At 45.7% G+C, this 21,297-nt stretch overlaps 1 protein-coding gene across 2 annotated transcripts; it reads left to right on the top strand.

Annotated features, from left to right (window-relative positions):
- Positions 1–2,036: 2,036 nt before the first annotated feature.
- On the top strand, positions 2,037–21,089 carry ITIH4 (inter-alpha-trypsin inhibitor heavy chain 4). 2 transcript variants are annotated; one of them, XM_056336179.1, is made up of 23 exons: positions 2,037–2,145; positions 4,195–4,355; positions 4,655–4,759; positions 5,440–5,602; positions 5,688–5,798; positions 5,878–6,006; positions 6,874–6,990; positions 7,569–7,737; positions 8,687–8,803; positions 10,322–10,503; positions 11,369–11,551; positions 12,111–12,250; positions 12,883–13,037; positions 13,540–13,572; positions 13,903–13,959; positions 15,107–15,139; positions 15,773–15,826; positions 16,136–16,174; positions 16,650–16,763; positions 17,413–17,587; positions 19,078–19,232; positions 20,091–20,193; positions 20,754–21,089. In XM_056336179.1, exons 1-23 carry the CDS (start codon positions 2,071–2,073, stop codon positions 20,827–20,829), a joined length of 2,646 nt encoding a protein of 881 aa, XP_056192154.1. In that variant the 5' UTR covers positions 2,037–2,070; the 3' UTR covers positions 20,830–21,089. The 2 variants fall into 2 exon arrangements, with proteins under 2 accessions (XP_056192154.1, XP_056192155.1); XM_056336180.1 differs by lacking the exon at positions 16,136–16,174.
- The last annotated feature ends 208 nt before the right edge of the window (positions 21,090–21,297 follow it).

The raw sequence follows: 21,297 nt of genomic DNA, 5'->3' as shown, positions 1-21,297 counted from the left end.
ATCTCCTCACAAATCCGAGGCCACCAGAAGCATGCTGTCCACCGGGACTCTTTGTAAAATAGCAGAGAAGCAAACCCAGATGCAGGCATTTCCACAGGATCTCTGTGTTAATTCAGGACAATCAATGGCACCGCCTACCGTGGAGTTATAAGGGGAACCTGCTGTCAAACAGCAACACGGAACAGTGGTTTGCGCTGACAGCCTGCAGGTTCAGGAGAGAAAGGACTGTCCGCTACCCGGGAGCTGCCGGCACAGGGCAGAGGGGCAGGGAATCGCGGTGGGAGGGCAGGACTCAGCCTTCATCTGCTCGGGGCTGGGGGCAGAGGGGCGTCTGTCTTGGTTGCATCTCTGCACAGCACCGGCTGCTTACACATCACTCTACCCGTATACGCGTGCTCAGATAAATGCACACAGGAACCAGGGGCTGACGCAGCAGCGGCGTGTGCTTAGAGATCCTCTGAACTACAGCCCTGGGGGATGTTATTTTTTCATGCCCTGTTGACATTTTCAAGATTTCAAACATTTTATTTTCTTGTGCTCGGCATGCATGAACAAATGAAGCCCGCGGAAAGCTTTCCAACCAACCAAGCAAGCCCAGACGTGTGGCATAGGAGTGGCTCCTAGCAGTTTGCTCCCTGGCCCCCCTTTCTTACCTTGATTTCCCCAGCTGAAGAGCTGGTCTTTCCAAGATGGAGGAGAGAACGTTGCTGACATTGGTGGTCTTCTCCTCACTCGTAGTGTTAGCAGAAACTATTGCTCAAAAGGTATTTGCTCTATTTTTATTTTTTTTTAACAATGAGGTGACTTTTTGAAATGGATTCTGCCCAGGGTCTGGTTACCCCTCCACCTAAAAAACCAATTATTTCCCCACAAGGTGTTAAAAATGCTTTGTAGAAGAGGCAGATGTTATTTACTACTCAGAGATGGAGAAATATCTTTTAAATAGTCATGTGAGCTGTCTTGCGTTAGAAGGCTACCTAAACACCGCACAAGTGAGGATGTGATTTAGGAATTGTGCTAATGTAACACTTTCTATAATTATTTATGTACAAAATTGGACTTTTAAGACAATTTATTTTTCCAGGGCTACAAGCCAACCCTTGACCAACAAAAACTTCACAGGAATTGCTCGGAGTGCCTGTTAGATGAAGATATTATTATAAAATAGGAGGTGAAAAGAGTCATCCCGCTCAGTCTGCAGGTAAATTCAGGTGCAGAGCTCTCCCAGCCACTCACCTTTTGTGCAAACAGCCCCACCGAGCACACGGGTTAGAGGCAGCTTTGCAGCATCTCCAGCTGGATACATCGCAGCTGTGGTAGGGCCGCACCAGGCCAGATGTGCTCCCCTGCACAGCTGCTGCATTCATTTATGGGTGGTTTGTGTCCTCTTTGTACAGGTACATATGTGTACGTACAGGCACTGACGACGCCTCTCTCCCCTGGCAGTCCAGGCAAGGTCTGATACTTTATTTTTACTGTTCAGGTAAATACAAGCCACGACTGACTTTGCTATTTGACGAACAAGGATTATGGCTCATCCAAGGAAGCAAAAAGGGACGTTCCAAGAGGGCCACTCCATGCCTCTCACGGGCCAGCTGGGCAAGCAGGAGCAAGGTTTGAGAAGCCACCAGCTGTAAAATCTCGCATGAATGTTGCATGTTTTGGCAACCTCCAAATCTCTGAAAGGCTTGAGATAATGTTAAGGATGAGCCCTTTCAAATGATTACTGTCGGATGTGGTGGAGGTTCGTGCATCCAAAAATGCAGCTTGTTGCACAGATCAGTTCATCTGCCAGTGGGATTTCATGTATCACAGTGAGATCTAAGTTTAGAAAGAAAACATAAGGATTTCTTAACTTTATGCATTATGAAACATTAAAATTCTAATGTTTAACAGCAAAGATCTGTTGGAAAAATAAATGTTAACAGAGTCCAAGTTTTACCTATGTTTAACATGTAAATACTAAGTTGCTGGGTCTCTTCAAAGTCTACATAATATCCCCAAGCACAAGTTACTCATTAACTGATCCAGATAAACAGAGTTTTCATTTGAAAATCTGGTCTTCCCAAAATGGAGGAGAGAACGCTGCTGACATTGATGGTCTTTTCCTCACTCATAGTGTCAGCAGAAACTATTGCTCAAAAGGTATTTGCTCTATTTCTTTTTTGACAATATCTCGTTTGCTCAGCTGGTGATCTGGCGGTACACAGGAGCTGGCCAGGTAGCACAGGTAACCACTGGTAACCAGCACCTGTGGCGCCTTGGGTGTGTTGCGATGTGATCTCAGAGCTTTGGGTCCTTTTAAGGCCTTTTTGGTTGTTTGTTTGGGCTGTTACAGTATAAACGTGGCAGGAGAGCATTTGCAGGTGTGTCTGAACATGCTTTTCCGCAGGGATGTAAAATATCAAATGTGAGGGGTCAGTGGGTCTCCCTCAGCCACCTGGTTGGGGTTTGGATCTCGCCACAGTTCCAGCAGGACCGAACAAGGCCCGTTGCACTGCCAGGGGCTTCTGATGGGCACTTAGTAACGCGTGTGGCATGGGAAAGAGGGGAGGAGACAGCTGTTTGTGCTGTCTGGAGGAGCAAATTGTTTTGCATCATGCGCGCCAATGGTCTGATTTTAAAAATATCAATATTTTTGAGCCTTGTCTTGGAAGGGTTTTATTTCCATCGTTCCTATTCACCAAAGTGTGAAATGCCACCAAAATGCAGGTGGGTTTCGGGTGGCAGGGACAGGTCTGGTGGGTGCTGCCAGGGCAGCCAGGGGCTCTGCAAGAAGCCGTCGGTGGATGCGGTGTACGGACCCGTGGTGCCTCAGGTGCCCCACTGCTTTCAGGTACCCCCCCGGGGCTGCTCCCCTCCTGCCCCCTCACTAAGGGCACAGCGATGCCCCTCACCATGCTGCGCCCCACTGCGCCCTCATTTCTGCTGGTCACAGCCTAAAATACTGTTGGGGCTGGGAAGCGCGGGGGGTGCGGGTCCCTGTCCCCTCATCCCCCGCAGCATCCCTGCGGTGCTGGTGGCAGGGTTTGGGCAGGGGAAGGTTTGTAGAGGGCAACCTCCTCCTGTGCTGGGGGGCTGTGCCGCGATGGCCACCACGTGCCTGCACTGGCCCAGCAGGCCACAGCTCAGGGCTCCTTGGTCATGGCAGAGCCTCCCCTCCAGGTGTGCCAGAGGCAGGTCCGAGCGTGGCAGGGCAGCGAGTGCGAGTGGAGGTGCCAGGAATGCTCAGAAACCACTCGATGCTAGAAGAGGCCAGTGGATGCCATTAATTGGCGAACAAAGTAGATGGCGGAGATGAATTATCAAAATAACTAAAGATCAATTCGCCGTTCAAAAGGTTTGTGAGGCTGGAAAGTAAAAATGGAAGTGCAACAATCTGCTTTGATGCTGAGCTTTTTTATTTTTAGAAACTCTTGGGCTGTTGTGAGGCTGGTGATGGCCAGATCAGCCCTTCTTAGTGTCACTGCCGAGACCCAGGTAGGGACTTCAGAACAGACAGACATCCTAAATGTGAAAGAAGGGTGTTTAGAGGTAGTTGCTCCAGCAGATTCCCAGTCCAGCCACCCCATGGGGTGTTCCTGGGCAGCTCCGGGACAGTCCCCTCCTCCCTCGAGCGTTGGGGGCCCTGGGAGCACCAGACCAGGAGAAACACAAGCGCTCAAAGGGCATTGCTGCTTGTGCAACCAGCCGTGGGGCTGGAGGGCCACGTGGGGTTTCCAACCTGCTGAACGTCATATGTGACACGAGGCACCGAGCTGAAAAACAGGCAGCAAAGTCAACAGCTGGGAGAGCAAATAAAGAGTCACTCAAAAAGCGAGCAGGTCTCCTCCATAGGTTGGGTGCTTAAAGAGGCATCTGGTTTTTCTGAGGTTAATCTCAGGCAATGTGTTGGGGTGACACAGCAGCTGCTTCAGGGTACCCCAAGGAGAGAAGAGCACAGAAAAAGGCTCGACAGAAGCCTTCTGTGGAACAACAGCACGCAGCTGTAGCTGCAGATTTTGCGTGGGGCTGCGGTCACAGCTGCAGAGATGCGAATGAGCAGATATCTGGCCATGCTGGTCATGAACCACCACCCCAGCTCCAGCCAGATCTGACAGTTTGTTCCCTCACCAAACTTTTCCAATAACATCCCCCAGGTAAGGAGCAAAAACTGAGTGTTTCTGTTTCAGGCTGGTTTTTTTTTTTTTCCAGCATGCCATTGAAATCTACAGCCTCCACGTGGACTGCAAGGTCACGTCACGATTTGCTCACACCATCATCACCAGCAAAATTGTCAACCGAGCTAATGAGTCCAGAGAGGCAACTTTTGAAGTGGAGTTACCCAAGACAGCTTTCATCACCAACTTCTCCATGTAGGACCAGTCCTTGCCTGTGCTGTGGAGGAGGCAGCTCTGGGGGCTGGGGGGTGGAAGCCAGCAAAAAGCACAGAGAGCTGAGCTCTGGAGGGTCCCACACACAATGCTCTGTTGCTCCTGCTCCAGTCTCCCTGAGACCCTGCACGGAGCATCCTCCTGGACAGGGAGGGATGTGGGAGCCAACCACTGTCCCCTGCTCATGCTCTGAGGGAATGCCACAAAGTGCAGCATTCCTCTTGTTTCTTTCCCCAGCGCTTTCCTTCTAATATTAATTAATTTTTATGGAAACCAAACAGGTCTATTGACGGGAAAGTATACCCAGGAATAATAAAGGAGAAAGTTTCTGCTCAGAAGGAATATGACACTGCAGTCTCGCGCGGGCAGAGCGCTGGCCTCGTCAAGTACGTTGCCACCCTGAGTAAGGCTGCTCTGATGCTCCTCGGCGCCTCGTTTGGCTGGGGCAGGTTAAACCCTGGAGCCAGGCACCTCTCAGTGGGGATAAATGTGAAAAGCAGCCTGGGCTTCTCGTTGGGAGGGACAGGGTGTGGGTGTGTGTAAGTTCTCTCTATATACACACATATACATTCACATATATTGATGATTTATATCTGGTCCTGCAATGGTTTTGGTTGGGGGTGTCACCGTTAAGTGCTGCCCTGGGACTTGCTGTCACGTGGGAGCACCTTGCCAGGCCGGGATGATGCTCAGTCACTGAGGCTGCTTCCCTGCGAGAGCAGCAGACTGTGGCGTTTGAGCCGGCATCACGCTTTCAGGGTTTATTTAATCTGTGCTTCCCGTGTATTCACCCCGCTTCTGCTTGGTCCCAGCCTGAGGCACGCAGAGGTTTCTGCTCCGTTTCTCAGCTTGCATCTGCAGCACCCATAGCACGCAAACGTAATATAAGTAATGTATATAATACCACCCGCCATGCAAAAAATCTTCTCTATTATGAATAAGATTTGCTACTACTTTTATTTATTCTATGCGTCCCCTTGGCCATTATGTAGCACGCTTCATAAACTTTGGCCACCACCAGCAAACCCTCCCGGCAGGAGGTAAGTCTCTCTTCTCCCCTTGCCAGAATCACGGACAGAAAACTGGAGCAGTTTCACGTGTCCGTCAGCGTTGCGGCCGCCAGCAAAGTCACTTTTGAGCTGATGTACGAGGAGCTGCTGAAACGGCAGCTGGGCAAGTTCGAGCTGCTGCTCAAGGTCCGGCCGAAGCAGCTGGTTAAGCATTTCCAGGTGAGCTGCCCCTTACCAGGGCAGGGCAGGGAGCACCGTAGCCCTGTTCCCACCAAGATGCTGATGCCGCCTTCTCTGCTGTCAGATTGATGTGCACATCTTCGAACCCCAAGGCATACGCTTCTTGGCGACGGACAGCACGTTCATGACAAATGAGTTAACTGAGGCGCTCACAAAAGTGCAGACCGAAACCAAGGTAAAGCAGCAGCTGCCAGGTATTGCCGCCAGTGGCAGCTTTATGTTGCTTTAAATCTTTTCTTCTGATTGCTTTGCAGGCTCGCATTTCATTTAAGCCAACTGTAGATCAACAGAAGATAAATCCTGAACTCGACGAAACCCTCCTCAACGGTGATTTTGTTGTACGCTATGATGTTAAAAGAGGTGCCACCGCAGGTGTTATACAGGTAAAGAAGAAATAGAAATAAAACCACTTTCAGATCATAGATAAGTCTGAAGGTGAAGTCAAATCAGCCAAACATCAACATTTACTTTGAAATGCTAAGACTGACAGTAAAAGAACTTTTCTTCAATCCAGGGACAGCACAAAGCGGTGCCGACTTTCGGTAAACCCGCAGACAACAGATGTGTTGCAAGAATGGGTCATCCATGAAAAAATAAATCTTTCAGATTTTGTTTCAATACCAAATCTATACCGCCACTATATAGATGTCTCTTGACATATTTTTGTTGTTGTTGTTGTTATTATTTTGGCTGATCTAAGGTGTATTTGTGGCTACCTACAAATGAAGCTTAGAGGAATGTGATTTATGTAACTATTAAAATGACTGCTTGGTTTTCTTTTTTTCCTTGTGACAACTGAAGCATAACTAAAGAGAACAGAAACTTAAAAATATTTATGGACCAAAGCATATCCTAGGGAGTAAAGTACATTATTTTCCATACCATTTCATTAATACAGTATACTAAATGTGCTAAAAGATGACAGTCGACAAATAGAGATGTACCAATATGCGATAACAAAGAAGTAACATAATATACAGTGATAATACAGAGATCTCACACATATGGCACTGAGGCTTATAATATATGTATTTTATATATACACACACATATACATGCTGTTCTCTTGTAATTTGCTCTCTACAGATAGTGTCCCTTCCAGCTAGGAAATACATTTTGATAGTCCTTTGATTTGAGCTTGCCTAGAAGAACAGAATACTAGGCATGCACCCTTCTCCTTGCTATGCCAGAATGTTAAGATTTATTTATCCAGGTGTCATTTGAACATGATTTCACATGTTGTATTTCAGATTGTCAATGGCTATTTTGTGCATTACTTTGCACCCCATGAAATGCCGGTGTTTCCCAAAAATGTCATCTTCGTTATAGATCGAAGTGGCTCCATGGCAGGCAGAAAAATTGAGCAGGTAACTTACCCCAGAGCGGTGGCCTCTGCTGGCGTCAGGCCCACCCGCCGGCCGGTGGGCGAGGTGGCTGTGGATTTCACTTTTGAAGCACGTGCTGGTTTTGTGGAGAGCAAAATCTTCAGCCGTTACAGAAACACTCAAAAATACGTACGCACAGATTTACACTGTTGGAGAGCAACACTTCTCTGACACGGCTCTTCTCACGGGTATCAAACACTAAGGCAGACAGCACTTTTTCTGTCTCTATCTTTGCAAAATAATATGCTTCTAATTTTTTTCTTTAATGAAGTTTAAAGAATTAGTCTGTTTTACCTTTACCGATGACTGTGTATATAGCTTTGCTAGAGAGCAGACAAGCCTGCTACAGCCCTCACAGGTGCTTTTTTTTGTCCATAAGTTAAGTTAATTGGCTGTTTCTGATGGTCTCAACCTGAAAAACACCATTAGGACTAAATAAAATCATTGGGCTGCATCTTGAGTAGTGCTGCAGGGAAACCCCCTTATTACCCTGCCATTCCAATTCCAGTTCTGGCAGAGAAGCAGAAATAGTCCAAGTGATTGTTTTCTCGTTGGCACAGACGAGGGATGCCCTGCTGAAGATTTTGCAAGACCTCCGTCCAGAAGACCGTTTCAGCTTTATCACCTTTAACAGCAAAGTGGCGGAGTGGAAGAGCTCTTTGCTGCCAGCCACTGCGGAGCATGTGGCGAGTGCTACGGGATTCGTGCAAACTCTTTCTGCTGGTGGAGGTACGAGGCACCACCTAGATGCTTGTAACCACAAACGGGCACCCAACAGAATATATTGCTTAGAATAAAATTGTGATTTTTATCAGTCATAGACTGCCACAGAACTACCGTCAGTGCTCACAAAGCAAGTCGGTTTTTAGTAGTTCTGAGTGGGATAGAAAGGCTGGTTATGGGAGTGGACGGCTTGGCTGCATCACATCTATCAACCATACAAGCCACAAAGCTTCATTTGGGGTTTTTATAACAGAGATGGCTGCAAGATTTCCCAACAGTATATTTGTTCTATGAAAAAATGGCCATTCACTCAGTATTTGACAGCAATCAGCTGATTATTTCTTTTTTTATATATCAAGGGTCCCCTTGTAAAATCAGGGGCATAAAATAAAATGCATCCGAAGTTATACTCCTGTGTCAGCCGCGCTGCAGAAACAGAATAGGCAAAACAGGTGTGAAACCTTCCAATTGGTGCACCGCTCCATGTGTTTTATTATTCACTTTTAAACACATCTAAAAGGCTGTATCTCCTGTTAATGTGGTGCTGTTAGTGTTAACGTCGGTTTCCTTATCCCCGGCGCTAACACCAACAAAGCCCACCTGTGCCCAGCTTTTTTCTTTGACCTCTCAGATAAGGCTAGGAGACACTTCTTAGATGCAGGTTAACAGACGACAGTGGGTTTATTTAAGTGCTTTTTAACGGCTGTAGACATGTTTGTATTGCCCGTGACATATGTGTGGAAAATGCTCCCAAAAGAATCCTCCAGCATTGCCATCACAATATAATACACTGTAATTAAGCCCAGTAGGCTAAACCCCCCAATCCCCACCTCTCTGAAGTTTTCTTCCTGCAGAAAACTTTAAACAACTCTGCAGGGCCTCTGCAGATGAAGTGCACAGATTTCTTCCGATGATTATCCCTTTCAAGAGAGTGATGCCTGCTTTCTCATTACAGGCACAGACATCAACCGTGCCCTGCTGACTGCCGTGAGCGTGCTGGATAAAGCCGAGAGGCTGCCCGAACGGAGCGTCTCCATGATTATTTTGCTGACAGACGGCCAGCCCACTTCTGGTGAGTAAATACCAGCCTCAGCCTCTTCTCCCCTCGATTCTTTTTTATCTTTTGCACTTGCATCCCAGATGTTGGGAGACACAGTCTGCGTTTCAGGAGAGCTTTGGTGTCAGCAGGCTGGGCTATCGCTGGAGCTGCGGCAGAGAGGGGATGGTTATGGGAGGGCTCCGGCAAGGGCTGCCAGAGGGGATGGCAGAGCCCACCTGCCCAGGGCTCCGCGTCCTTTAGCTGGCAACTGCTTTGCTAAATTGGCTTCACAGTTTATAAACTGAAGGGAAATGCTGGAGATACTCCAGGCACAGCTGTAACGTGGAAGTACAATACTTAGAGCCGAAACACAGACATTCTGCATATATTATGTGTGGTCCCATTTGAGCCGAAACATGGCAATTTTGCATATATTATGGATGGTCCCATTTGAGGGGTGTTGCTTAGATTTCTCCACCCTCCTTGCTCCAAACTTGAGATATCTTCAAGGTGCCTCTTGTTTGGTATTCTTTTCCATGTCTAGCTCCTAACTAGTGACCAGCTCTGATAGCACAAACCAGAGGGTTGAGATAGAAATAGTGGGTTAAATAAGCAATAACTCCCCATGCAACGGCACAAACATCACTTGTTCTCAACGGGAGTTTATCTAACTTCTGTGTGGCCCCAGCACCTCTCCGAGACCAGCAATATTAATTCAGCTGTAAGCCCCTGAATAAGATCAGTCCGCCTTTCAGGTCATAGGATCCGTACTGCTTTGGGGTTGGTTTACTTGTTTGGGGTCTTTTAGCAAAATTCAGCTTACGGTGCCACCTGCTCAGCGCAGCCCGAGTCTCAAACACCCTGAGCATGCTGCACATCCACACACCAGGTGAATGCTGTGGCATCACTGCGTATGCTGCCTTCCTCGGCAAAGCAGGCTGGGAGGGAAAAAACAGAGCTGCTCCCATGTGTTGCTACAGGCAGTGCCAGCTCCTGCCTGGAAATGCAGGTAGAGCAGTTCTGCGGCCCTCCAGGGTGAGCTGATGGGGTGAAAATCTTTTCCCTTTATCACACAAGGGGGCTGGGAGAGAAGCACGGCTGAGTTAATTTGCAGTTTGTCTGAATTACCCCATTAACCAATCCATTCTTCTCCGAAATCACACTTAGCATTTTTATGGATACTCGTCTTCCCAGCTTGAACAAGTGTTCCCACCCCTTGCACTGTTGACGTGTAGTGTGTGTCCCTTTTGTCCTAAAAACCCTCCCCTGGCCCATGCAGCCTTGTAAAATATCTTGCACTTCGCCATGAGGACATGAGTAGGAGTTAGTACGAGTCATTGGGGGGGAGAATCAGGGTCTAACACCCCATACACCGAGTGGTGCTTTCATCTCCAATTCAGCTAAGGGGATTCTGTCCCATATATTTTTAATATTTGATTCTGAATTATTTTTAAAAGACTTCAGGCATTATTTTCCATTAAACCCGCCGCTGTCTTTGTGTACCTTAAAAAACCCGACCAAACAAGGGTATGCTTGTTGGTTCAATTCCAGGTGAGAGTAATGTGGAAGTAATTCAAGAAAACGTTCAGAAAGCAGTCAGTGGGAAATGCGCTCTGTTCTGCCTCGGCTTCGGGTTTGATGTCAGTTATAATTTCCTGGAGAAGATGGCCCTAAGCAACGGGGGAATAGCACGTCGTATCTATGAAAACGCTGACGCAGCCTTGCAACTCCAGGTCAGGGCTAAGGAATGTGCCGAAAAGCCATCTACCAGCTACAGCTTATGCCTGGTCTTAGCAGCCAAGCCACAGATTTTCTGAGATGAAGAGTTGGGTTTGAGTTTATCTATTAATTTTGGGGTATCTGAGGGTTGGTACCCCAACCATGACTCAGCGTTGGAGTCCTCCTCAGATCAGCTGCATCTGGTCAAACCTGGAAACTCACTCATTTCTGTACCTCTGCAAACAGACAAATTGTCTGGGGGGGTGATGGTGGGAAAACTTCTGTTCTTGGGTCCCTTTTCAAGCCGCTTGAAGTACCACCACTGGAAGTTGTTTGTTGTGGTTTCCCTAAAAAAAACGGGGTGGTATGAGGCACACACAGACAAAAGGGCTCTGCAGCACCACCAGCCTGGCTCTTTGGGGTCCATCTGACGAGGCGTTAGAACTTTCGGCACATTCTCTTTTTTGGGAAGCCACTTCTACCAGGTTTGGTTGGCTGTGCAGAGACTGTTTGCTGAACACTAGCCCAGAAAGAGAAAGATTAATCCTCAGGATCAATAAAACTTAAAAAATCTGCTGTGGAAAGTGGCTAAAGTAAAACACCCAGCTGGGTGGGATGGTGATAATGGGGATGCTGCTTGGGTACTTACATTACCATGGGAGATACAGTTTATATGGCATCACCAGCCTGGCTGGACAAGGTGAGCTGAACCTTGGGAAGAAAGGAATTTGGTTTTTTTTCTAGATATGCAGCAGTCTTAGACTGCTGGAGAAGAAGCTTTGCTGCCTTATTTTTAAGGGGGGTTTAGACATTCAACATACTGCTTTGCATAATTTTGCAGTCATTTGTGAACACTCTCTCTTCTCTGCTTCTCTTTAGGGCTTTTATCAAGAGGTGGCTACCCCAATATTAATGAAAATTGAAATGCAGTATCCAGAAAATGCTGTTGAGAGATTAACTAAGAACAATTTTGAGCTGTTTTTTGAAGGATCGGAAATTGTAGTATCTGGGAAAATTAGCAAGGAGCTTGATCTTTTGCCAGTAGAAATTAAAGCTCAGTCAGTAAGTGTTTAGTTTACTGTGAAAAACATATCTCCCTTCTGTCTTTTATGGTGCAATAGGAGACTTCAGGAAGTCTTTTGTGTACAATATGTTCTCTATATTTGGGCATTCAGCTGTTTTCCCATTTCAGGAAAATATTTGAGAATTCAAACAATTTTCCCCTCCTGAATTTGCTACAAACGAAAAACCTTAAAGTATATCCACAAACAAGCAAACATCAATTTTAATCCTTCTAAAACCATACTATTTTGGCCCTTCAAGCATTTTTAGGGAACTGGTTTGTATTTTTATAATGAAGAAAGAAATCTGAATTATTCATCTCAAAAATGTTGAAATTTAACAATTATATACCTCCTTTTTTCAACATTGTTTTGAGTCCAGAAATATATATCCAAAAAAAACTTGGGCTGTTGGGAGTTGCATTTTCCAGTGGGAAAAGACAAAATTGAAGGACAAAAAGGGCACTTTGGTACTGAAAGATGTTCTTTTAAGCCTAATAATATGACTGCAAAAGAAGTCTGGAACTGCTTTTTTGATGGTCAGTTTTCTCCCACTTCAGCATGTTGGTGGCTTGACTCTTAAAGAAGAAGCAAACATCAGAGAGAAGGAGCAAGTATTTCAAAATCAAAGTTACATCTTTGGAAATTTCATAGAGAGACTGTGGGCTTACTTAACCATTCAGCAGCTTCTGGAAAAATCGTAAGCTATTTTAATGTTTTGTACTACAAAGTTTTAACTACTTAGAATTCAGATTCTTAATTCACAAATGATACATCAGAAAACAAAAAGAAACAGAAATATTTCTGCAGATAGTATTAAAAACATAGTATACTGGCAGAAGACTTCATTACTGTATGAGGAACATGGGGTGCCTTTCAGTTTATGATGGTGCTGTATCATTAAATGTGTATATATTTATGTATATACATACATGAAAACATAATATAATATATTCTTCATGACATTACTATGAAATAGATTTTAATCGCATGGATTGTGTTGAGCTGTTGTTACACATCCAAAAATATTGTCTGTAGATAAATGAATGGCAATACTTAGTAAAGAGAACCATAAGTATGTCCACAAGACATTTAATAGTTGATGTACCTATTATTTTTACATATTTGAACCATACATAGGCTCCAGGGTTGCAGACAATTAAGCATCTCCATAATTTCAAGCACGAGAACAGCTGAGTTATCCCAATAAGACTACTTGCCCTTTAATAACAAAAAATATTTGTTGAGACACAGCTAATATGAAAAAGAATCTGAAGATGACCTGCTCACAGCCTCTATACGTTATTTCTTCATCATTAACCCAGACTTTAGTGTTTCAGCACAAGAAGAGGAGCAGAAAGCCCTGGAGGCACGAGCCTTAGAGCTGTCCCTGCAGTACAGCTTCGTCACACCCCTCACGTCCATGGTGGTCACCAAACCCACTGGCCAGCAGCAGATGGAGCTGGCAAACAAACCCACCGAAGCTGGTAAATGGGGGCATCGAATCACCCTCCTGAAACGTGCTGTTCCTGGGGCTCCGGTATAGGCTCATCTTATAGCAATGTGCCACGGCAGGGAGCCACGCCAGAGGCAGGAGGTCAGGGATTAGCTTCCTTCCAAAATAAACCACACGGGCCTTTTTTAAAAGGTGAAGTGGGCCCTACTACTGAAATGGAAAATAACTTGTTTAAGTATTAACTGAAAGTAACGTAACAGCTGTTACTCAGCATTGCTGCCACTGCAGGAATCTGCACTTTCCTCTGTAGCGTTAACGTGGAAAAATGAACACAGGGGAGGAAAGCACACCATCGCTAGGAGTCTGGCATGTGCTCTGTCTGCCAGTCCTCTAACACAAAAAAAGCTCATCACCCGAAGCCCGACACACACTTTTTTCTTTTTTTTTTTTTGGGGGTGGGTCTGGTTTGCACAAGGGTAAAGTCATTTAGTGTTGACTGTATGATACTGATCTGTCCCTCTTCTCTGTGTTAGATAATGAGAAGCCCAGCAGTTTTCCAGTAGGAGGTAAATGTTTTCTTCTTTTCCAGTAGCATATTTTCATAACAGTCTCTAATGAAAAAAAAAAAAAAAAAGAAAAAGAAAAAGGAAAAAACCTGAGCTCGTGGTGGTTGTTCTATAGTGGGAAGTATCTGAGATTTGTTAAAGCATGTGGAGCAAACCTAAGCGATGACTGCCAAGATCCGTGCAAGGTTTGGGTGGATAACATGGGCAAAGGGAGAAAATCTTCCATTCAGAAAGTCTTGAAGGCGAAAATTGTCTTTACTCATGAGGAAAAGTAGTCCTTTAGTAAACAGTAAATGTGATGTTTTCTGCTTCTTCCTACCATGTGCGAAGCATCTGTCAAAAAAGTAAGCGCAAGATACTTTGGAGTGACTTCTGAGGATGACTTAGGTATTCGGGCTTTTTTCTGTCTTTCTGGACATAATACATCTGTTTGAATATTAATTTTAAACTTCCAGCGTTATGAATCTGATAATCTCAGCTATGATAACACATTATAATGGCAATGCTTCTGTAGCGAAGAGCCCTGGGTTTGCTCTAGTTCTTTCACAGAAATGCGCTGAGGGAATTATAATGCTGTTCTCTGAGGGTTGCCTGTTTCAGTGTGGCGCTGGGGACTCCCATAGCAGAAGCCTCCCTGAGCAGAAGCAGGGCCCAGCAGCTGTCCTGCCCTGCTCCAGGGGCATGCAGGGCTTGGCACTGCCCCCCCCTCAAAGCTCCCTCTGGCTGCAAGAGGAGAAGAATATGAGGCCACCCCAGCGGCACAACCTGTTTCCGTAGCAGGCGCCAAGCCCTACATCAGTGATGGGCAGGCAGGCATGGCTGCTGAAGGGCATAGGGATGTTCCTACTGGATCTGGCATTGGTGCCCAGCAGAGCATCACTGAGCAGTGTTGCTCTCCATCGTGACAGATCAGCACAGCCAGAGCAGCTGGGGAGGAGAAGGGGCAAACAGGGTGCTGGGCTACTGGGACCACCAAGGGAGGCTTTGATCTTCTTTTTTGGGTGTTGCAGTTTCTCACATTGAGCTCATCTGATTTGTAACTGCCAGCAGCAGTCTGGTCTGGGGCTGCAGCGCTCCGGAGGGACCATGCTGCCAGCCTGCACTGGTGCTGCAGCTCTGCGTGGAGCCGGCCCCTTTGCAGAGCCTCGTGCTGGGTGCTGGGTGCTGGGTGTCCCCTCTCACCACAAGCACCTGCCTTCGCACTGGGACGGGCAACTTGGCTGCACCCACCGCTGCTCGCCCCTCCGTGCCCCCAGGTGCCAGGCGGGCGAGCCCCCCGGTGTCCAGCAGGCAATCAGATCCCTCTTCGTGAATCCCTTCCTCACCAAGTTCTCAGCAGTTTTTGTCCGTTTCCACCCTCTGGCTGGCAACGCTTCCCAGGGGTCACTGCTTGAGTTCTGTGGGCGCCGTTACTGCAGGTAGTTCGCTTCGGGAGCTGCAGCTGGAGAATTATAGATTTGCTGTTCGAAACGCTCCCGTAAGATATGTAAAGCAATCGTGAATAAAATACAGATACTCTCTTGTCTTTCTCCAGATGCTTACAGGCTGAGGAGTGGATCACCTCCTGGTAAGCGCTCTTCCTTTGGTTTTGTTCAGGATAACTTTATAAAGTTTGTATCATATGTAGGTTCATAACAACGTTACTTTAATAAATACATTTTGATTGTGGATGCCCACTCATACACAATTTAGTTTTTATTATATGTACTTCAGTCCACAGATATTTTATAATGACCTATAAACTTTTGAAAACAACCTTGGTCCCTTTTCAGAAATAAAAAATAATTACACCTCCTGAAATGAAGTGTGACACCTCCTGAAACTAAATTTGAAAGATCTGGAAAAGCATGTATGAGTTAAGCTGAAGGAAATGGGTGTAAAAAATACTAATTGACCAGTCCTGGGGTTGGCTGTGTGAAGACAATGTGGGGCGCAGCCTCCTGCAAGGAGGGAACCCCAGGATGCTGCAGAGGGAACCCCAGGATGCTGCAGGGACAGAGCTGGGCAGTGCTGGGAGCTCCCACAGCACAAAGCAAGAGGCTGGGGGCTGCCTGCATGGGGTCCGCACACGTGCACGCGTGGCTGCATCCAAAAACGTCACCGAGCAACGCGTGGGAGGGATTCCCTTGCAAAAGGTGGGAAGGGAGATGCAAGGCATGACAACAAACCAGTGGAACATCGGAAAAACCTTTTCTTTCAGGTCGATGGCGCGCTGAGCCCCAGTCCGGCAGCAACAAGAAGCTGTTGTCAGTAGGTAGTTACTCACAGTCGTGTTAAGAGGAGCTGGGGTGGGTGTGCTGGGTCTGGGGAAAACACAGCTCTACACCCTCACACAGCTTGGGCTGAGCGTGCCCCAGCAGCACAGCCGATCCCAACTGGAACAGGCACTGGGCGTTGTGCTTTTTTTCCCCGTTGGGATGTCCTGTTTTAAGCAAAGCTCTCTGTAGAAGTCAGGGAAGAGCTCTGCTAAAAAGGCTTCTGTCACAGCATTCTTCCAGGTTAGCTAGCCAACTTAGAGCAAAATGTTTCATTAAACTCTTCTTACTAATTTTAAGTATTTCAGTTGCCAGGGTAAGAGACAAATTGAGAGCACAACCTCTTGGTAAGTAATACCTATACTAGTCCTATTTTAATCATCAATATAACTGCAATATATAATTTTTCATATAATTTTTTTTCTGACTGCATCAAGTCTATGAAAACCCTTTACCTCTTCTTGCAAACCTTGGCTGGTTCTTTCCACCTAAGTGGAAAATATCCTTATATCCCATGAGAAAGCCTCAAGGATATAACCACCAACAGAAATGTAGTACAGCAGAACTTCAGCCTCACCTTTTTTAAGGGCTCATTGTCCTTTAATAAACTCTAGGTTTAAAAATCTGCCATTTCATTCATATTGAGATGCTGTGTCTGGGTGTGCTTTTCAATAATGATTACTGTGAGGATTTTAATAATTTTATTCTGTAAAAGCTGTAAGTAATATTTTAGGTATAAATTGATAAATTTTGCTGTGCCTGTCCAAAGGGTACAAGCTAGATTTTCCCTTGTGTGCTAATATTGTTCTTCTGCCTTTTCAGCCAACGAATATCCACAGCTTCTCTTGCAATTACCCAAACAAAATGAAATAATCTGTTTAAATACTGATGGAAAAGCACAGCCTCCTGTCCACCTGCTGTCAGACCCGGAGCAAGGTGAGTGAGCCAGATTGCCCCTGGTACCACGGGCAAGGAGAGCCACTGTGGTCTAGGAGAGCAGCTGGTGTCTTTGGGAATAACCCCCCTCTCGTGAAGGGCTGTCACACTGCTGCCTGGCAGTGACCCGAGAGGCTGTGGTTAATTTTTCCTGTTAGCCAATATTAACTTTCACTGTTGCAACAGCTGAGGGCACTTCTCGCAGGTCTGGTTGTGGGTCACCTCCTTCTCCTCCTGTCACATCTGTGGTCTTTAGGGTTTTCCCCTGCCTAGCCCTGGGGGCTTCTGAGGACATGGAGACCCTAAGCCCCACGGTCCCTACATGCTAATGAAAGACGAATGCTCTTAACGTGCTGCGGTTTGTCTGTGGTCCTCGGAGGAGCTGTGGCCCCCAGGCGCCAGTTGTCAGCTCTCTGATTATGGAGCAGAGCCACCCCTGTGAGAGGAGGTGGTAACATGGGGGGAAACGGACTCTGGTGACCCCACCACAGCCCTGGGGCACGTTGAGCTGAAATCCGGCGTACTGTGCCTCCCAAAACTAGATCTAAGACTGGAGCTGTTTCAGCAACAAAGCTGGCGCAGTTTTATTGAGATCACTTGTACCTTAAAAGCACAGTCGCTTGACAAACTTGTGCTGATGTTGTTAAAGGCCTCACGGTGACAGGGAAACTTGGAGACAGAGTGAATCACTTTGTGCAGTTTGCAATTAGCTATGTGAATCCCCCCACACAAATCCATGTCTCCACGGATGAGATCGTCCTAAGCCACAATAACGGGAGCACTCGGCTGCCATGGACGGAGTCAGCCACCTCCACCATCCAGGGGTAAGAAACATCACCCTGTTCTTTCCCAAACTTGAAAATCCATCAGATCTTTTTTCTCATCCAGGCCTCCGTTTTCACGTTGGCTCAAGCAAACGCTTCCAAATGCCCTTACCCAGTGCATAACTCGGCGTTAGCCAAAGCAGGGAACCTTCCCAATGTCCCATTTCTAGTACAGAGAACAAAAAAGGTTTGATTTTAATTCTCCATTCCTTTTGATTTAAAGAAGCAAAACAACCGCCTGCCTTTCTGCTTCAGCGTCAGAGGCAGAACATTTATCTTCCAAAGAAAAGAACCCGCCGCAGCCCCTGCGCCGGCGCTGTGCCGGCTGCCACCCAGGCTCTGTGTGCCTCCAGCCGCCGGGCGGGTACCGCCAAGTGATGGCTTTGACATTTACTGTCTCTTTTATACATCACTGGGCTCCACACAGGCTGAAGTTTTCTTCCTCCTCAGTTTTAGCAATAACTCACATCTGGGCAGCTGACATTTTTTTTTTATTGGGAGGCATAAAGCGTTTGAATAGCTGCCTGTAACTAAGTGCCCGCTGTTGGAGAAAGGGTGCTTGAAACGTAGACTTTGTTTGTCAGACTAATTAGAGCAGGATCCTTCCCCACCACAAGAAAGAGCTAAATGCTGCCAGCTCCACCAGCTTTTTTGCATTGTAGGGATAAAGCTCCGGGGGAACCTGCTGTTGGTCTGGGGCAGCCAGGACACACTGCGCTCCCTCCCTTCCAGGCAGTTCTAGGCAATAACAGAAGTCCTAAAACAACTGCTTTCAATTATTTTTGTAATCCAAACGGAATGAAGAACATGCTGGACTTATGCCCTTCCATAATTTGTCGTCTGCCAAGCACAGTGATTCCCCTGCTTCAAGCAGCTGAGCCCTCGCAGCCACAGCGCTCTGCACGCCAGCGCGTGCCGGTGTGTTTTTGTCGCACCAGACCCGCAAGGGACAAAGAATGACGGAGGATGCTGGTGTTCCGCAGGCCAGCCTGGGGTCAGCATCAAATTAACGGGTTAGAAGAAAGGCAGGGTCTGAAAAAACCTATGCTTTTGATGATGAAAAAACCTATATATATTCTAAATTTACAAAATATCTAAGAAAAAATTATTTCACTTGTCCATAAAGTGGATTGAATTATGTTATCTAGTCTCCCTTTTTACTCCTCAAAATGATGAAAAGGTATTCTTTTTTTTCCATCCAAGCATTTCTTGTCATTATGGATAATGAGGTTTTTCACCAGCGAACAGTTCTCCTCTGTTGGTGTATTTGTATGTGACCTGGTAAGAAAAAGACCTGTTGGGCAGCAGACAGAAAAGATACGTTACTTAATATTTTCTAGCTTAAAAATCACCACCCATAGATCATGAAAAATGCAGGAAAGGGACAAAAAGTAAAAATTAAATTATTTTAATTAGTTAATGTCAGCTAGTTAAATACATATTCTTTCTTCATATTCTTCTTGGAAATAATGTTATAATTTACTTCCTAGGCTGAGAGTCTCAGTCGAGAAGGAAAGGAGCGTTACAGCATCGTTGTCTGATGCGGTCACAGTAAAAATTTCCTTGGTAAAGTTTCCAGATGATTTCCTTGGGCTGTATTTCTTGAACACCGACCGCTTTTCTGACCAAGTCAGCGGAGTGCTGGGTATGTATCTTTACGAATGTATGTAGCAAAGACAATATTGTAACTAAGGTCCTGAAAGAAGAATATAGTGGGGGGGGGGGGGGGGGGGTGTCAGCCACATCGTAAGCCCTTATTCAGATTTTACTTACTTCGGTCCTGACAAGCTCATGAAAAGCATGAAAAGGAATGCTGTAATTCGGGGGTTCAAGAGAAACTTTACATTTAATTTATTCTTTTCAGATAACTAACATCACCCTTTACTGCACCCCTCTGCGAGGAGGGGAGCTCTCACCCAGGAAACATAACATAATGCTTTCTGCTCACTGCTGGTACCACCCTAAAGAGACTAGTATGGCTTTAGAAAACATTACAATAAAGCTAAAATAATAGTTGGGCTCAACCTCAGTAGTGCTGTAGAATGGCATAATTTATGCAGCAAATTCATTTGATGTCAAATAGTGGACTATAAATAATGGACATAAAATTGTGAACCGTCAGGGTTAGAAAATGAAAGCCAGCTGGTTCTGAACCTCTCAACTCCCAAAATCCTGATGGGACTGAAGTTGAAGTTGTTTCAAAAACTTTGCAGAGAAAAAAAAAAAAAAAGAAAAAGAAAAAGAAAAAAAGAAAAAAGAAAAAGAAGTAGTGAAACCCCATCAGAGCAAGGCTGAGTCTCTCTGTGGAGGGATGCTAGGGATAACAGGAGAAACACAGGAATATTCTGAACTTATAAGGGAGCTTCCAAATGTGGTCTGTTTGTTTGTTTGTTTTCTGAGGCAGACAGCGGCTTTCCTGGTGTTATAGCTGCCATTACGGTTAAATGAACACCAATACTCAGATATTTTGTATTTTAAAATTATTTCTCTGTGTGTTGCTTAGGTCAGTTTTATTCAAAAGTGCGATTTGAGAACAATTCCAACATCAATCAGCGAGCGGACGAAAGACTCCTAAGTGTGTCTGGATCTGAGCACAAAGTTACCAGGTAACAGATCTGGGATGAGTGACGGACATGCTTTGAGATGCATTTTGTCACCAAACAGCGCAGATCAAAACAAAATGAAACTAAAGGGAGTGTTTTCCTGTAAGAATACGCCCCTTTGGTGTAAATAATAGGAACTTGTGCTTGAGTTTTTCTCTAACAGCCTGCATTTGTTGCTTGTTCAGTGATGCTACAGGGCTCGAGGTTCCTATTTCATAGGGAGGGGAAAATCATTCCCTGGGGCTATGGTTTGTGTGAAAAATGCCTGATAAAGTAAGGTTCTGCTGCACGTTTATGTGGAGGGTGTTTCTTCAGTTGGATTTACCATGAGAAATTTTTTTTTTTTACATTTCGGTTGCTTGTAGCAAGTTCCTGGGATGTGGAAGGAATGTTGTAAGCGCGCGGCTTCTGCTCGCTGTCCCCACAGACCCCCCACCGCTGCCCCCAGCCCCGGCACACGCAGGCCCTCGGACTCCTTGTACCATCTGCAGGCCAGAGGTTGATGCTGGGCCTGCCTTCTGATTATTTTATCACAAATTTCTCTTGGTTTGCTTTTGTTTCAGGCAATACAAGAAAGATTACAGGCTTGAGTCAGCCAGTGATCCTGTTCCCTGCTGGTCGATAGATCTAACTCCCTAGAAAAGAGTATTCTGGAACAGAAAACTATGCAAATGATGCGCTTCCAAATGTTTTTGATACTTTGGCTCATCAAGAAAACCACACAGTTAAAGCCTTACCTGTTACTATATACAAATACCACAAATATTTTACCTTGAAATAATTATATCCAAGATGAGTACATGCTTGCTTGTTTGTTATTTTAAAATGGTTTATAATACTCAATGTGGTTATGTCATTGAAGATTTATATGAATGAACTGAATAAAATTGATAATTTCAGCTCACAGCTTGATATGGACACACAGACCTAGGTTTCCAAATGAAAATAAGTCATGGCATCACCCAGTCCAACAAATGTGTCACACAAGCTAAAGGAGTATTAGTTTACCATTTCTCTCATTTTTTTATTTTACGGAGAAAAACCCCTCAGCCTTGCCGCATTAAGAAGGTTCTTTTAGAGATTGATCCGCAACAGTGGTCAAAGCTG

The sequence above is a fragment of the Falco biarmicus genome, chromosome 4 (genome assembly GCF_023638135.1).
Source record: "Falco biarmicus isolate bFalBia1 chromosome 4, bFalBia1.pri, whole genome shotgun sequence".
Classification (NCBI taxonomy): Eukaryota; Metazoa; Chordata; class Aves; order Falconiformes; family Falconidae; genus Falco; species Falco biarmicus.
Note: the sequence above shows the minus strand (reverse complement) of the source record. Positions and strands in the feature narration are given on the sequence as shown.

Excerpts from the sequence above, each read along its gene's own strand:
- ITIH4 (XM_056336179.1), top strand. The coding sequence starts at position 2,071 with ATGGAGGAGAGAACGCTGCTGACATTGATGGTCTTTTCCTCACTCATA. Across the intron at positions 4,356-4,654 it reads TTCATCACCAACTTCTCCAT|GTCTATTGACGGGAAAGTAT; the intron begins GTAGGACCAGTC and ends GAAACCAAACAG. Across the intron at positions 5,603-5,687 it reads AGCTGGTTAAGCATTTCCAG|ATTGATGTGCACATCTTCGA; the intron begins GTGAGCTGCCCC and ends CTCTGCTGTCAG.